Genomic DNA, 17,098 nt, shown 5'->3' on the forward strand with positions numbered 1-17,098 from the left:
GCTGCAGTGTGCACAAGAAACGCAGATGAGCAGCAGTCAAGGCGCAAAGAATTGCAATCGAAAAGTCGCTCAAGGTCTAGAGGCATCGGCGACATGAGGAGGGGCGGCTACGAGTCACGTCCAGTACAAGGTCTAGAGCAATGTGGACAACCTCAAGCGAAGGTTATATTGACGCCGCCAATCTAAAAACAGGTCTACTACAGGCTGATCCCGGAAACAGGACACGCAGGTCAAGGTCAGCGTCAGGAGCTTGCAGGAAGGCCGATTCAACAAACAGACACTAAAGATCTAAGCTGCCGCTAATGTGGAACCCATGGAAAAGGCTATACAGTGAACTTCAAAATATACCTATAACACAAAGAGCCCACACAAACGAGTGAATCCGGGTACAGACTTCGTCGAAAATGTACAGCCCGCTGGGCTTGCTTCTGGGACGTGCACTGAGGCTCATTTTCAATCAGCATGCAAAATTCCAAATCTCTCGAAGGTGACAGCAACTCTCGTCTTCACCGCTGCGTAGCTTGGAACTTTCAAGGGAGCTATCAGAGAGACTTATTTAGAGCAAAACCCCATTTGACAAAACCTGTACCAGCAGCGTTCTTGAAGTCCTGACACTACCAGCAATAGGACATTTTGAAGCTCATGTTTAAATCGAATCCTCTGCAAGAAACCATTCAGTGGGGAACACTAAAGGAACACAAGCAGCTTCACGGGGCTATGAAATCATATGTAGGAAAACCGCACGAGCGATTTGTGTTCCATCACCCGTCACCGCACTGCAAAAGTTCTTAAACTAACTTCATTCATGCGTAAGATATCGGCAATTAAAAATCGTGCTCTTCCTCTCACCCTCAACTAACGCACGTGCACGCCGACAAGCCAGAAGAAAAATTAAGAAAACAGGTCCGGACTGCACCGTAACCCTGCCGCGCCCTATCCCGCCCATGTCACTATGAATGCCCGATGGCTTTGCTCACTCTATACCATTGCTTTAGGAACGGCCTTCTACGGACTTCTACAGATTTATTGCATTAAAATATGACCATCAAGACCATAACGCTTAGAGCAAGCGGTCGACGCTGCAGGCTTGTTCTTCCTGGTGTCTGAGGCAGTGGCCACCTTCTTTTGTGTCTTCGCTTTAGTTTTGTCGCGGTTATCAATCATTACTGTGGTTAATGGAGATGGTGTAGCGGGGGCTTAGGTCAGCGCTTAGGTCATAGGCGCTTAGGTCATAGGTCATGGTTATTAAACTGTGTGCTCTGTCACAAAATTTTCGAAATTTGCTCGTGTCTATCAAAATAGTTCGAATGTGCTAAAACAACGTAGACTTGAGGCAGAATCAATCGATTCTTATTGCATTCATTCACAGAATTGTTAATATCTTACCAGTTATAACATACTCTAAATCAAAATCTGGGCATGACCTGCCGATTTCCGTATTCTAGCAGTTGGTGGCGACTCCTAAGGCCTGAACAGCAAGCTCTTAATAACACCATTGAAGGTCTCTGATAACACTCTGCAACTTTTCTTTCTCCTGCGTATTCGCACATCGATCAGCTCTAGGTAGTCCGTATGATTCTCCGCGTGGTGTGACAATCAATAAGTCAACATCCGAGTTCGGAACTAATCAGTCTCAGATTTCATGGAAGACAGGGAGTTGCACAACTTATGATCAAAGGGCTCTGGTTGACTCACTCTAGAAGAGGTCACCTTTACCGTCTTCCTAGCTCATACCTATTAAAGACGGCTTTTTTAATGGTACTATGCATGAAATGCCTTCAGCTCAACTGCCATTCTCGGCAACTTTTTCAAACATCGTCCCAAAATCTCGGCGAAGTTGACTCTGAAACCAATGCCTAATGACGCCGAAATATCCTGGAGAAATTTATTGGTGTGCCAGAAGAGAAAACCTTACAAGCTGGATTCGAATCTACGCTTCAGCAGAGAGAAATGACGAGTTAAAACCATATTCATCGCCTACCCACAACAAAAACGTGTTTTAAAACTTTAGTGGAAATTTAATAGAACTGCGAGCCATAGAGTTAATATACTGACTAATATACTTAATTACTAGATAATGTGCTGCAAGCATGACATCGCAGGGGGTGGCAGATGAAAGTGAATTTACCACGGCGCAATCGAATAAACCGCGGCGTTATGAAAATCGGTCGACGCAATTCGGCTGGAGGGCTTTTTTTTAGGGGCATCTGCCGCAACACGTTATGCGCCGCAATTTCTTTTTTCACAATTTATGTTTAAATGAATATTTGGGACGATTGTATGAATCGTGCATTGCTTTGGAAACTTAAAGTTCAGTATCTCTAGGACATCTTGAGCGCATCTGCACAAATTCTGGCGCGTTTCCTGGCGTGCACAAATTCTGGCCCTGTCTCCTAAAATTTTTAAGCGGGGCATTTCTACCCGTCTACTGAGCCGAAATACCTGGGTTCGAACCCGACCGCGGCGTCCACGGTCGGGTATTTCCCGCGCTTTTAAAAGGCTTGTTTACGTCATTAGTGACTAACAAAAAAAAATCTCAGCTTTTGAGAGGTATTGCACAAAACAAATACTGAAGAACAAATTACAACTCAATATATTAAGTAAATTTCAACAACAATAACTAGGGCGAATGTTGGCTAGGGTGTCTATTGAATGGCTAGAAGCCGAACTGTGTCCCACTTCCCATAGCAACAACAACGCCGTTGCTAAGCCCTAGTGACCAAAGAACATGGAGGAAGCTACTTATCACGTGACTTCCTCCGTACACGCGCATTTGTTGCATGTGTTGCTGCTGTTCTGCCATGGTAACCGCTGTGGTGGCAACGGAAACTACTCTCCGCTGCACCGCAAGCCGATGTGTATCGTCAGTTAAGGGAAATGCTTTTGCCATGTCCCGTTGGTGAATTAATGCTACTTCATTTTTCGTCTTATGTGCAGTGCTTTCTGCGCAGTACACGCACGTCCTGATGAGCAAGAAAGCGCGCAGAGATGTCGGCTATGCTGCAATGAACGTCGTCGTGGCATCCTGCCTCATTAGTGGTGTTTGGAGCATTCCTTTGCCATTCAACGCAAGTCAGCCCCTTCCGGGGTTAACTGTAGAACGTGTTCACGAAAAGGTTACTGATTACAGCAAGAGTAGGTTTGCAAATATTAACCCTGCTGACCTCAATGCAAGCCTAATCAAACCGCCCGACCACCTTGAAGGACTGCCTATGGAAAGGGATGGGCAGCTGAACGCTCAGTACCGAAAGGAAGTACTGCTGGGAGCCGAAAGTTCAAAGCAGGAAGCAGATGAAGTCCTCCTACGTACTGTGTTCGCCAAGTTCGTAGATTTTGATCATTTTTGTGCAACGCTGTCTTTGCTATGGAATCAATCCGAAAGGTTTATTTTCTTCCTTTAATTGTGTAACGAACATTGTGAAATCTTTCGGGCTGCCGTTTAGCTGTATAAACGCTTTGTGCCGCCACCGGTAACATGTGCCAGCACAAGCGCCCCATGAAGTGCACGAAACTACTCGGAACAAATTTGACAAACTATAGTTCTTCGTGGCAGTGAACTGACTGCCGGGCGGCGATTTTCTTTTATTTAATTGAGCAGCATTGCAGATTTCGCCCGATTTTCGAATCTGCGGGCATTTTTATGTGAAAGGAGAGTTTTGTGCCGTATATGTCTGACCTGAGTCCGATTTTTGTCTCTTCCTATTATACTTGACGGCTTCATTACCATAGGCGCGCACGTCATTAAAGGGGGCCGCAGTTCTTATTAGTGTGTGTTGGTGATTTCTAGGTAGGAGGGAATAAAAGGGTACGAATTTTCGCTGCCCCTCCCCTCTGTGCACGTCCATGTTCAGTACTCTCACTTGTAGTACTCTGACAGCTTGAGAGGGGCTGGAACTTACTGAACACCACAGCTGTGGCAGAGACCAAGGCCTTCACTTTTATTTGTCATGTTTATGTGAACTGTACACTCTTGTTGATGTAAAGTCGTCATGGGATTTTGTGTCTAGTGCTGCCAGATATAATATGTGCTGTCATCATGACATTGAGAAATTTAATTCATCACTCTACTTATGTTCACAGGGTCGATACCAACCACGATGGGCAACTGACTATTTCAGAACTGGAAAAGTGGATTGCAGCGAAAGTCAAGGAGCACTATGCTCAGGCTGTCAGGGACAACTTTTGGATTTTCTCTGCACTCGACAAAAATCATGATGGTAATCTTTCATGCTGTTCCTCAATTTTATTGATATTCATGCTTTTGTGCATGGTTACACGAACTAGACACCTCTAGTGTGGCTAGAGATGTGAGAAAGGAACGTAATGCCATTGTTGGTTGCATCAGAATGCAACTCTGCCATTCTTGCATGCTAAGCTGTTGTCCCTGTTACGTTTTTTCATATTCTCTACCTCTCCCTATTCTGTCCTTTCAGGGCGAGTGTCATGGGAAGAATATCATGTGAACTTCATGATAGAAAAAGGCTTTGATGACAAGTATGCCAGGAATCACCCTGAGGATCACAAGACACTTGACAGAGACTGTAAGCATTTGAATTTTTGTTGTGCTGCCTACAGGTATGCATTTTTTGTATTGTGAAGTTGCTCTTTATTTTGTAAAGTTGATCTCTATTTTTTGTAATGTTTTCAGTGCGCCAGACAAAGTTTCAAATGCTGCATAGAGAGGCTGTTATGTCTGAATCTTATGTGCTCATTATTATCTAGCCCATGGGCAGTTGTATAAATGAATTTTCTCATTTCAGTATGCAGATGCTTCTTTTTGCTTGTGTGTATGCATTTGCATGCACACAAATGGATTCCCGAAATATGTGCTGATTCTCGTGCGTGCTGACATTGTCATAACAATTCAGCATTAATTTTAAATACTGAATGCATATTCTAACCGAAGATACTGTCCGAAATGAGCACCTGCAAGGAGGGATAGATTGATGGGCAATCCTTGGAGCGGGCACTTGGGGGATGTGGGGCTGGTCAGCGGGTGCCTTCAGTGGAAAATTCGCATGGTTTATGGGAAAAGGGACTGCATCCCATCTCCTTATATTTGCCCCTGCTTGCAAGACTTCCATTGCTCAGCTTTGAAGAACAACAGATTCATTGCTGAATTTTTTCCACTTATCCGTATTTGTGCTGTGCATGTGTATGCATGGGCTTGACACAAGCGTCCAGTGTAGGTGGGATGTAGCCTTAACTGTTTTAGAACATTAACTATCCTTTGTTTTGGGTTGTAGTTTATTTTTATTTTTCTTGAAATTTAGGTGCCAGTTTTGTCAGGAAAAACTCTCTATTGCACAAACGTTGTTCACAATGTTGCAGCAGCCACTCAAATGCATGACACTTTTTGAGTAGAGTTTTTTGGTGTGGGTAGCACTTGGCACAGTGATTCCTGTGGGGCATAGGTCATTACCGGTATACTGGCAGCTCGCTTCTGACAGCTTCTTCTCGAACTTATTCAGGTAGCAGGCTTTAGCAGAGGTATAAAGTCTGTAACAAGAATGTGAAAGCGCAGATATGCAATAGGTTCAAGATATCTTCTGGATTCGTGCAAGATATCGTGCAGTTCATTTAGCTTTTCTACTTGAATTCTGCATTTTTTGTAAGGATCTTTTGAAAAAATTGGGTTGTACCAAAGTTTTATGGCATCTACTCGGAGTGTAAATTATAGGTAAAATTGGGTTTTACTGTGAAACAAATGGCTTTACGTTTTCATTTTGGTGAAACTCCAGAAGACCATAATGATTGAAGCGCTTGATTTTCTGCGGCGGAAAATTTTAAATTTTTCATGAAGTGAGAACAAAGAATCTGCAGTATTCCGCTGGAAGCCTGCCGCACGTGTTTGCCGTATTTCGCATAGCAGCGGCCGCGCGGTTTGCTTCAACGACCCAAAGTCGTTGAGAAGTCGGCTTTTTTTCATAGCTCATGAGCTTAGTGGGTGAGCTTGCTGTGGGTATCTCGGAAGAACGCCGAAAAAAAAAATGCTTGGTATTCACAGTTTGGTTCTAAATGTGATGTGTGGTGCTTTCGGAAGCAGATTATTCATAAAAATGAAACTCTTGTTGTATTTGTGTAAATACGGTAATGCTGCTTTTGACAGACGCCAGTATCATGACTCAAACTATAACACTGCACAGGTGCTCTGCTTCTAGTGAATTCAGCTTAATGAATTAATCACATTCCCATCATTCTCTTATTTTTACTGACATTGAAAAGCACAATATCATAAAAAAATAAATATGACTGCTGACATACATTTCCACACAAAATCCTCAAGTCCATGCTTTTTCGCTGAATTGTGAGAAACTAGAGGCTTTATTAATGATGTTCTTTACTAATTTAAATTACTGTGATTAGTTTGTGGAGTTTCGTAATACTGTAAATAACTCACACTTTTTAGGCATAGTAACTAAAGGAACTTAAAGACAGTTTCATGTAGTACTTTGTTCAAACACAATTTTTAGGAACCGTACTGGAAATGCAATATTCTCATGCACACATGGTGTCATACATTTGCTGCAGCAGAGAGGAAAAATTGACAGAAATGTGTACTCTGCTGTCTCTGTGAATCGGTTTCAGTGAAGGAGAAGATTCTGCTTGACAAGGCCATGTGGTTTGAAGCAGCAAACTCTGATCCTGATGCTTTGAATATTGACGAGTTCCTCACGTTCCGGCACCCAGAGCACAGCCATGTCTCACTGATCAAGATGGTGAATGACATTATCAGCAATCTTGGTGAGCACTGCTTTTCAGCTGGCGCATTTCACTCCTCTTCTGTATCTGTTCCTGTTCTTGCAGGCTGGAACACGTATTGCACACCATGACCGTCTTCTCACTTGGGCCATTGTGCCGTCTAGATGACAGAAAATGTCACAGAATGATTGACGCACAATCTTCCTCCTTGGTTGCTGAGCCAGGCTTTATTTATCCACCTTTATCTCTAGTCTAGTATTTCTTTAGCAGTAGTTTTTGCAGCTTCTTATTCTAGGTTTAGGTTTATGGAGGTTTAAAGTTCCAAAGTGACTCGGGCTATGAGGGTTACCGTAGTGAAGGGCTCGGGAACTTTCGACCACCCGGGGTTCTTTAACGTGCACTGACATCGCACGGTGCACAGGCCTCTAGAATTTCGCCTCCATTGAAATTCGACCGCCGCAGCCGGGATTGAACCCACGTCTTGCGGGTCAGCAGCCAAGCGCCATAACCACTGAGCCACCACAGCGGGCCTACTCTCCCCAAAGCTGTGCAGAATACCAATTGCACTTTCTAGAAAGCTGCATTTTTATAGTACTGCTTAACTGAGTGCGACATTTGTGAACACTCAAGCTTAAAGCGTACAGCTCTCAGAAACGGGGATACAAACTGCACTGCAAAGGTACACCGTATTAATGTTCTATGTGAGAACAGACTGAAACAGAGGAGTCATCCTCTGCATTTGAATGGCTCATCCACTGCTCCAATGCTCACTGCCAGGTACAGGGAATTCTGGACGACTATATTTCTGGCATTTTATAGAGCATCATCACCTTTGTGTGAGACAGGAGATTTTGCATTGCCTAAATGTGATGCACTTTTGCAGCTTTCTTGGAGGTGCATTTGTAGTGCATAGTTGTTTGTGAACTTTAAACTGAGGTCACGATTAAACCCTTTGCTTGCACTTCTTTGCCTTCTAACAGGGAACTGATGGTGATCGCACTTGTTGACCGCACTTTTGTAATGGCTTTAGAGCCTCGCAATTTCTATTAGCAGCTGTGAAAGAGAGCCACTTTTATTTCAGCCTTTGGTTGCTGTCCTGTGCAGCCTATGTGACGAAACTGTTAGCTGTCTCCAATCTCTCTGGCTTCTAGCAGTGAAAACTCCTTCTTGCTGTTATGTCTTGCAATCCTTGCTGCACATTTTTGTCTTTGCTCATATATGCTAGTTTTGAAATATAAATTAAAATAATGAAGAAAGTAAAATTCAGATGCTTCAAATATGATCCAGAGGTCATGATAAGGTGGAAGCTGTTTGGCGATTTTGAACTATAGACATAAAAAAATAAAAAATAAATCATAGATATAATATAAAATGCACATGCAAAATTTCCTTTCAGCAAATACATGAAATTTATCAACAAATTTTTTATTACATGCTTCTTCATATTATTCCATATTTTCCATTTCCTTCCTTAATAGAGACATCTGGGTGAAATTGTTTCAGGATGAAGGAAAACTGAAAGATTATGTCGGCCTCAGATAGCATGGCGTATTGAAAATTGATGCTCAATTGCTTTAGACATGAAATGTAATAATTTTCTATTTTTCTGATATTCTGTTCATTATAACCTTGTCACTCAACCTAGAAACAAATGTCTGAAACAAGCCATACTTCTTTCTTGACAGTGAAAGCGCTCAAAAGGACAAGGACAACAGAAAAGGAAAGAAATACAAAGCGCTTACTTTCAACTGAATTTATTTCATGCGAAAAACAACTTTATACTCATGGTAATCACCTGCGCATGCTTACAAGAACATTACCAACGAGTGATAGCTGGCACGTTCTTTCAGACAACCGGCATGCCCGATGTAAGATAGGACATCTCTTTATCCGACAACAAAATTGATGGAGCACTTACGCAATCATCGCCTGCTCGTGCTATCTCACGAGCCTCCACAATCTCTCTCGTAAATAACGGGAGAGATTGTGGAGGCTCGTGAGATAGCATCTACTTTTAAAAAGTACCTTTTTTTGTCGGATAAAGAGATGTCCTATCTTACATCGGGCATGCCGGTTGTCTGAAAGAACGTGCCAGCTATCACTCGTTGGTAATGTTCTTGTAAGCATGCGCAGGTGATTACCATGAGTATAAAGTTGTTTTTCGCATGAAATAAAATCAGTTGAAAGTAAGCGCTTTGTATGTCTTTCCTTCTCTGTCGTCCTTGTCCTTTTGAGCGCTTTCACTGTCAAGATGGAAAACCAACTCGCCCACTCAATTCCATTATTCATACTTCTTTATTTTCAACACATTTAAATGGATCCCATATGCTACCTTTCTACTTCAGCTCTCAATATTTTTTTTGTTTGTTTCAACTTAAATCTTACCTTCAGGTTATAAATTGCAATAGGAACATGTTGAATAATGAAGTTTTCTCTTTATATTGTTTGTTACATTCGTGATATGATCGCCTCAGTATATGTTTGCAGATATTAAAAAGATCAGTCTACTAGCTTTAGCATTCTCTGATCTACTGTGCAATCATGCATGTGGGATTCTTTATTCTCTTGGAAGGCCAGATGCTGAGGATGGCTGATTTCAGTTAAAAATGTGTTTCCAATAATTTCTGTGGTGTAAGTTGTGTTGTAGAGGATATTAAATGAAATCTCTCTGCAAGGCACACAAAAGTTTTTGACCGCATCAACATTTCAGGGCGCAGTGCTTTGACTTTTGAAAGACTTATTTCCTGAGCTTATCATAAAGGAACTGTGAGCCCATTTTGTGAGTTTCACTTAAGGAGGGTTGCAAAGTTTAATTCACTATTTTCACCACCCCAAAAAAAATGCTTTAAATTTCTGTTGTTTTGGATTCCTGATTTAAAAAAGCTCACCAAGTTTGGCTGTTATCTGCACAGTAGAAAAGAAGATAATGAATTCTTTTCATGAGACGACCTGTTCAAAGTAGCACCAAGAAACCGAACGCAAAGTGAATGTGAAGAAAATTTGCTTTTCACACTTTTTAGTTGTGAGAGACCTTCTATCAGGAGTACACCAGACCACTACAAAAAAACTGAAAAGAAAGCAGAGGAATTTTGGCTGCGGCAACTGCAGATTGGCCGGCAAACCGAATCAGAAGCTTGGATTGGTGGAAACAGCAAGTGACCTTCCAACGCTGCTTTAGTGCCACTCAGAGTATCGCTAAGCCAGACCTCATTTTGGTTCTGTTCGACACTGGTTATTTGTTATCTTTCCAACCAAAAAAGCAGCCAAGGAAAACATTTCATGAGCGCAGAGGAGGGCGTTGGACAGCTCTAAAGCTGAAAGGAAGAATAAAAAAATTACAGCCGATTTCGCTTACTTGGCCAAATGCAAAGTACATGTGCACTAGCACGTCGTGCTTCATTTCACTTTCAATTCGAGGCTAGGCTTCGGGCTAGGATTGGCGAAATCAGTGATTGGGGACCTCAGTGGTAGAGCACTATGAAATTTGTGACAACTTAACGCACCTTAAGAGGGCACTGCGATGGTGATATGTTCTGGATACATTGCTCGCGGGTGGAAGTTGACGTAGACAACGACATGCAATGCACAGCGCGAGGGAGTTGCAGTCAAGCACAAGAGGTGATCAGTTGCGGCACTAGCCTAGTGCTCTTGTGCAGTGGTCAGCAAAGCTGATCTGTTCCTGCTGTTGTGGGTTCGAAACACAATCACTGCCATATTTTCTTTTCTTTCTGCAGGCCTTGCTGGCTTCACACAAACAGCCTACAGATGTTTTTGAGATTGGAAGCCTTAGTGGTGGCACACTAAAAGAGAAAACTTGAAGCAATTGCTACTGAGCAGCATCGTGTTTGAAGAGGAGGGCCAAACCTATGCAGCAGGGCAGTTTGATTAATTATTTTGGGCCGTAAACTTAAGTTGCATTTACTGAAATCTTCGTAACTTTTTTTCTTAGTTTGCACTTTTTGGGGAAACAAATCCTTTCAGAAAACTATTATTTCCAAACTGCTTCCCGAAAAGTTGCCTTCAAGGTGGTTCCTAGACTGAAATTTTGTCAGGAACAAGGTGAGGTATATCTTAGATCTCTTAAATTTTTTCTGACACAGAAAAATGTATCATATATCTGACATATAATGACAGTAAAGAAAGAACTTCATTTTTAATGTGATGAGATTTTTACAGAAATGACTAAGAACACATGACTGGCCTTTTCCTGCACTCTAAAAGGTGGTTTAATCACAAGCAATTAGTAAATCATTATTTTTGCAATGATAGTTTTCCTAAGCTGACAGACCTAATTGCTCTATATGACACACGTATGTTTTTTTTTTCTGTTTGTGCTGTGATAATGAAATTTAGAACGTTGTCTAAACCATCCCTGAGATAGGCACAGCAGTTCAAGCCAAAGATTGAGTCTTCAGCCTAGCGTCCCCCCTTAACCCTTTGAGGGTCGAATTATTTTGAAGAAAACTTTCCCAGGTGGTCAAATTACTTTATTGCGGATCTTGAATCTACAAAATGTATATAATCGAGAATAAATAGTAAAAAAAAATTAGGAACAGTACTTTGGTGACAGCATCACTCACAACTGGAAAATGTTCAATAGAATAGAATAGCAACGGTGATAAGCAAGCTAAGAGCAGCACCAATAAAGATAGAAATCAACTTTCGCCGCCTCTGCAAAACAGTGCCCACAAAGAGAAAACACGTTTCGCGCGACTCCGTTGCGATCCCGCGGCGGAATCGAAACCGCGTAGGCGCGTTGCCACAGAGGGTGAGAATACCTTGCGAGCAATGGTGATAAGCAAGCTAAGAGCAGCGCCAATAAAGATAGAAATCAACTTCGCAAGCCCCTGCAAGATAGTGCTGACAAAAAGAAAACTCAAATTTCGCGCGACTCCGTTGCGATCACGCGGCGAAACCAAAACTACAAAAGGGGTGTTGCCGCAGTCTGTGCCGCTGTGCTAAAGCTAGACATAAGTTCTGCTTTTCTCCGTAAGAAGGCAGCACAAAATTCAAACACTTCTTGTAAGTCCTAAGAGGTGGCAGCACCCCCCAGTGAGCACACATTGTTCTTTTGGCGCAAAATTTCAAACGGAAGATCGAAACCGTACCCGTACGGCAAAGACCTTGCGGGACAGAAAACCGCCGCCGTACATATACGGCAAAAACCTTCAAAGGGTTAATAAGCTCAAGTGATATGAATGAAGGAGTGTGGAGTCGCCTTTGCTATGCACATTTGTCTCACATGCTTTGCTTGCTGCTGTTGTAGATGAAAATGGAGATGAGCAGCTCTCCAAGGATGAGTTTGCACAACTTGGTCCTGATGAGATGAAGCGCACAACCAAGGAGGAGTGGAAGAAAGAACGCATTCAGGAGTTTGAACAAAGCATTGACCTCAACGGAGATGGACAGGCTAGTCGCCAGGAGTTGCTGGTAAAATTTTTGTGCCCTTATGGCTACACAAACTTGGCAGACAGTATAAGATTGCCAAATCAGTGCCCAGAGACTTCATATCATTGCGTGCTTACTTGTTTGGACAACCTCATTGCTTGTGTGCAAGGAAAGGAAACCCTGTTAATTCAGTTTCACAGGACTGGAGAAAATGTCCAAATTGAATTAATCGAATGTCGAAATATCAAGGAGTAGAAGAAAGAAGGGGGGGGGGGGGGGGGGGGGAACTTATAGTAAAGTGTCTCACATCAGCATACCTTTGTTTCTCGAAAAAAATCTGTGAACGTCAACTGCTTTCGGTTAGAAATATGCACAGAAGTAACTGCTAGGACACTCGGGGCATCAACAGCCTGCCCACACGGACACACCCCACAAAAAATAATAATAATAAAAACCACACTCTGAATACACACACACAAGGTGTAATGTACTAGAACGATTCCATGTTCTGCGATAACACAAAGATTGTGGTGTGCGATTTCTTTGGAATGGTATGCAAGACATTAATGTGCATGGATCACCACATGGAATTCACCTGTACCCAGTAAATAATTTATAATTTATTCTCTCATACTGTTTTGGTTTCAACAGCTAGCTGTCCCTCGCTCTCCGAGTCATTTGAGGCATAAGAAAGGGTATAATCACTGCATCATCATTTTAATTCACTGTACCTCTTGCACCAGCCTGCCCCCAGGAGCCGGAATGACAATGATTGAAGAAGCAGCTGTAATATCGCTGTTTTTGGGTGCTTCATGAGACCTCAGCTAAACTTTGGCATTATAACCACCATTTGGCCCTTGAAATGAAAACAGTACAGGAGAAGAAATTTAATTATAAATAATTTGCCAGTTGCCGGTGACTTTCATTGGCAATTTATGACAACTAGTGTGGTACTTATCACTACAAAGAAAGAACACTCATAGGAAATTTGTTGTTTGTGCTTTATATGTTAGCTGTGCTCATCAATCTTGTGTGCATTGCAGATGTACAATGACCCCGAGAACCCTGTTCATGCAAGGAGTGAAGCACGTGAACTGGTGCTCGAGGCAGACAGTGATGGGGACAACCAGCTAAGCCTGGAAGAGGTGCTTGCCAAAAAGGACGTGTTCCTTGGGAGCAAAATGGTGAACACAGCTAAGAACATCCACGACGAGTTTTGATAAAAACTTCGCCTCTACTGTACTACTTATACTTTTGAGAAATTGGAACTGGACGGTATGCACGTGCAGCGGTGTGAGGCCATCTGCACTCAGACTTGTTGCGAGGGAGGTTGTTGCTTATCCTTTACTGTCACCGCCATTGTTTATGTTTTGACCACTACTTAGCACCTTTGCTATGACCTGGTTTGTTCAGGTTTGTGACCAAGGTTAACAATGTGTTAATCCATGTTTTCAGTGTTTTACATATTTTAGGCTCCTGCTTTGTAAGACCACTACAGATGAAATGTTGTGTTAATGCATGGGGGCCCAGCTCAGAGAAACCTGAATTGTACTCAGTGGCTAGAAGTCTTCACTAGCTATGTTAATAGTTCAAAAGAAAGCAGAATGAAACTGAAGGGAACAGGGCATTGATTGTCTGATTCAGTAGTGCTTTTGTTCCAGTTCTCATCTGCCAAGGGCCTGATTATTCGAATTTCAGTATCAGTACTTACTGCAAATTACCTACCCACGTTTCGGAATTTGATGACTTAAATACAATTCCATAAGTGATTATTGAAACTGAAGAAGTGAAGACATTCCGAAGAGCTTGTTTGGTGTTTTAAAAAGCATATGCATAGCTCAGAGTGCTTTATACATTAATGTGCTGTATTTAAAGCCTGCATATTTTAAAGTTTAATACTGTTCACACTGTGCTAAAATTTGTTTACTCTTGCCTAATGCAAGTTCTTTGTTACCTGAGCATTTACAATTGCTTCCCTAATTGCACATAAATACTTTTTCTTATATGTTCTGGCTCACATGCTTTAGTGAAAGAACAGCCATTTGTGATACAAGCGGCTTTCTGCATTGCGTGGCACTTCAGCTGCTAGAGCATGTTCGACTGCTTCTGTAGCTGCTTTAAATTAAGATGCCTTTGGCCAGACTGTCAGTCCTTTTTCGTAATGCAGAGCTGTATGAAGAGTGAGTGAGCGAAAAATGACCAGCAGCAGACTAATGCAACCATTGCTCTGTCATGTAGTGGTACCCCGACTTTTCAGTGACAATTGTGTATATTATAAAACTTCCATATATTATCTTCCTGAGGTGATAGAACAATTATATCTGTGAATTTTACATTTATGTACATATTAAGATGGTAGAGCTACATGCAGTCCCAACATATGTTGCCGGTACAATCCGATCAGGAGCAATATGCAAGTATGCCATAATACATTTTTGCTGTGATACTAGTACAAAAACTTGTGTATATATGTCTGTGATAGTGGCAATGAAGCGAGCACAAACAGCAGCACTAGAACATTTTTAGCTGTGATGCTTTCTTGAATCAAATGCGTAAATTTAGGGAAACCAGCCAGTTAAAAATATTTTATTTACATTGTTTACTTTAGTAGACAATACAGTGTGTCTTGGAATTCAAAAGGAAGCTTTAGTTTCAGCACCTGGACACAAGTAGTAATGAAGAAATGGTTCTATATAGCAGCTGCTAAAGTGATTTGGATGACATTTGTTGCATGATAAAGGAAAACTGTATGACTCTAGTGACCAATAGGAGTAATTTTTATTTAGGCCTCAAATTTTGTAAACATTGCCTGAATATTACAGAATTTAAAATAATGTTAATTTTATTTCTCTCCAGCCTTGCAAAAAATTGATCCCAACCAAAATCCAGCAAACTATGTGTACTTTGAACATTTAAAACAGACATTATAAATTATAATGTGCAAGTGCTGCATCAGATAGGAAAGTTTTGAGTCTTTCCAAAATAATTGTGCGACAATGTCAAATCTCAGATGTCAGTTTTGTCCACTTTGAAGGCTCAGATAGGTGCCGTTCGCAAAAATACTGTAGTACCTCTTACTACAGAGCTGTAAAAGTAAAATGTTATTTTGCATTTCTTATCACTTGTTAATTAAAAAAAAAAAACTAACTTCAAATAACTATTATTTCTGTTAGTCACTAGATATCAACTTTGTTAAATCCAAATCAGTGCAGTGGCTGCGAATGATAGCATTTCAGTCTTCTACATACATATGAATGGCAAGACCGGAGCTGTGCCCATGCTAAACCTTGCTCTCGGCTGTGCTGTTGGTTCCTGGCGTCTAATGGTTCATTTTTCAATTTAATAGCTTTGTTGCTGCTTCTGCTCAGCACTGCCATGGTGTTTGCTACAATATTGCACAGCATTATTTTTTTTGCTAACAGTTTTCCTAAAGACACATGTTCAGTGCTCGTTCGTAAAATGTCGGCCTTAATGTATCATTCTGTTAGTTTCTGTGGCATTTGGCATGTACAGAACGAGCAAGCACAGTGGTGAACTGTTTGGACAGAGCGCTTCCAATTGCTGTGCACCTCTACACTGACTGTGTTGTATTTAATGCACCGTGAAGCCTTCCACCAACGCGAGAGCCTCACAACAAATTCTGTGGTCACTCTGCTGCAATTCTGGGGGAATGCAGCCTTCAGTGGCGTTTATGGAGCAACTTTTATGCATGCGAAAATAGTTGGCTATCAGCACAGTCTGCTTGCAAAAGGGGCTCTCGGACCCCATCAGCCATCATAAAGAACTGAAATGGTGGAAATGCTTTACTTGCCACAGCAAGTGAGTGTGCGGCTGTCATGCTTAGTGCCAGGCATATTGGTTGCTGAAGGTACCTGCAGAACCCGTCTGCAGAATGAATGTGCTTCATAGAACTTGGTATACCGTATTTACTCGCGTAATAGGCGCACTCGCATAATAGGCGCACCCCTAGTTAGGGCGCGAAAAATCAGATTTTTTTATTTCCGCGCATAATAGGCGCACCCCGAACTTGGCACTGTGATCAATACTGTATTTACACGATTGCAAGCCGACGCCTCGCCACCCCCCCCGCTTCCCAATCTTTATTTTAACAAAGTTTTTGCTGAACTGCCGCACTTCTCGGCCACGTCGTATTTTCCGACCTGCCGCACGCTTGCCGCGTTCGAGAGCAAACTCCCAGCCATGTAGCTGTTAAGGTGCTTGCCCGTCGAGCTAAAACATCAACGCTCTCCGCAGCAAAGCCATAAACCACGATAACTATCAATCCCGCACTTGAAAGCAACAAAAAAAAAAAAAACGAGCTGGAGATGCTGATGGCGATATAGATAGCGAAAGCTCGGGGCGGAGGAACGCGATGATGATGATGATAAGCTTGGCCTTGGGCGCCCTCCTGGGCGGCGTCTGGAAGCTCCTGCGCGCGTCGTGTGTGGCCTCCGCGATCAAGCGCCCGTTGCGCGCAGCCGGAGCCGATCGCGGAGGCCTCGGCGGCCTAAGGCTATTCCCGCGTGTGTCGTGGAAAGTTTCGGTGCAACCCTCACACGGATCTTTTTTTTTTTTTTAACATTTTCTTCGCGAAAACGGGGTGCGGCCCGTACACGAGTGCGTTTACGCGGTGTGTTCAATTTTGCGAGTCGAACAATTTCCGGAAATTTTACCCCGCGTAATAGGCGCACCCCGAACTTTGAGCCGGATTTTCTGGAAAAAAAGTGCGCCTATTATGCGAGTAAATACGGTAGGTTCCATGCAGTGCCCAAAATCACAGATGCACATCAATGCCTACATGCTGCCTTGTACCCGGCTACAGTGCTGCATACATTGCTGCACCAGCCATAAGCTTCAAGTCATCAGAAAACGAAAATCAGAGAATCTCAGTGTTATACAATTTGGAAATTAATGTCACTACTGCGAATTCCTTTCATCACAACTTTGCTGCCATTTTGCTAAAATGTTTGCTTTTCATTTATATTTTAAATAAAATTTTTTTCAGAAG

The 17,098-nt window shown here is 42.3% G+C and overlaps 1 protein-coding gene across 1 annotated transcript; it reads left to right on the forward strand.

Annotated features, from left to right (window-relative positions):
* Positions 1-2,762: 2,762 nt before the first annotated feature.
* myd (stromal cell derived factor mayday) lies at positions 2,763-17,097 on the forward strand. Its single transcript, XM_089575016.1, has 6 exons — positions 2,763-3,322; positions 4,081-4,217; positions 4,434-4,541; positions 6,589-6,744; positions 11,969-12,132; positions 13,134-17,097. Exons 1-6 carry the CDS (start codon positions 2,967-2,969, stop codon positions 13,308-13,310), a joined length of 1,098 nt encoding a protein of 365 aa, XP_089431142.1. The 5' UTR covers positions 2,763-2,966; the 3' UTR covers positions 13,311-17,097.
* The last annotated feature ends 1 nt before the right edge of the window (position 17,098 follows it).

This window comes from Amblyomma mixtum, chromosome 2 (assembly GCF_055824585.1).
Source record: "Amblyomma mixtum isolate Tamu chromosome 2, ASM5582458v1, whole genome shotgun sequence".
Lineage (NCBI taxonomy): Eukaryota > Metazoa > Arthropoda > Arachnida > Ixodida > Ixodidae > Amblyomma > Amblyomma mixtum.

Bases quoted from the DNA above. Each gene is read 5' to 3' on its own strand.
- myd (XM_089575016.1), top strand. From the start codon at position 2,967: ATGAGCAAGAAAGCGCGCAGAGATGTCGGCTATGCTGCAATGAACGTC. The intron at 3,323-4,080 runs GTTCGTAGATTT...TTATGTTCACAG, and splicing joins CTACGTACTGTGTTCGCCAA to GGTCGATACCAACCACGATG. The intron at 6,745-11,968 runs GTGAGCACTGCT...CTGCTGTTGTAG, and splicing joins TGACATTATCAGCAATCTTG to ATGAAAATGGAGATGAGCAG.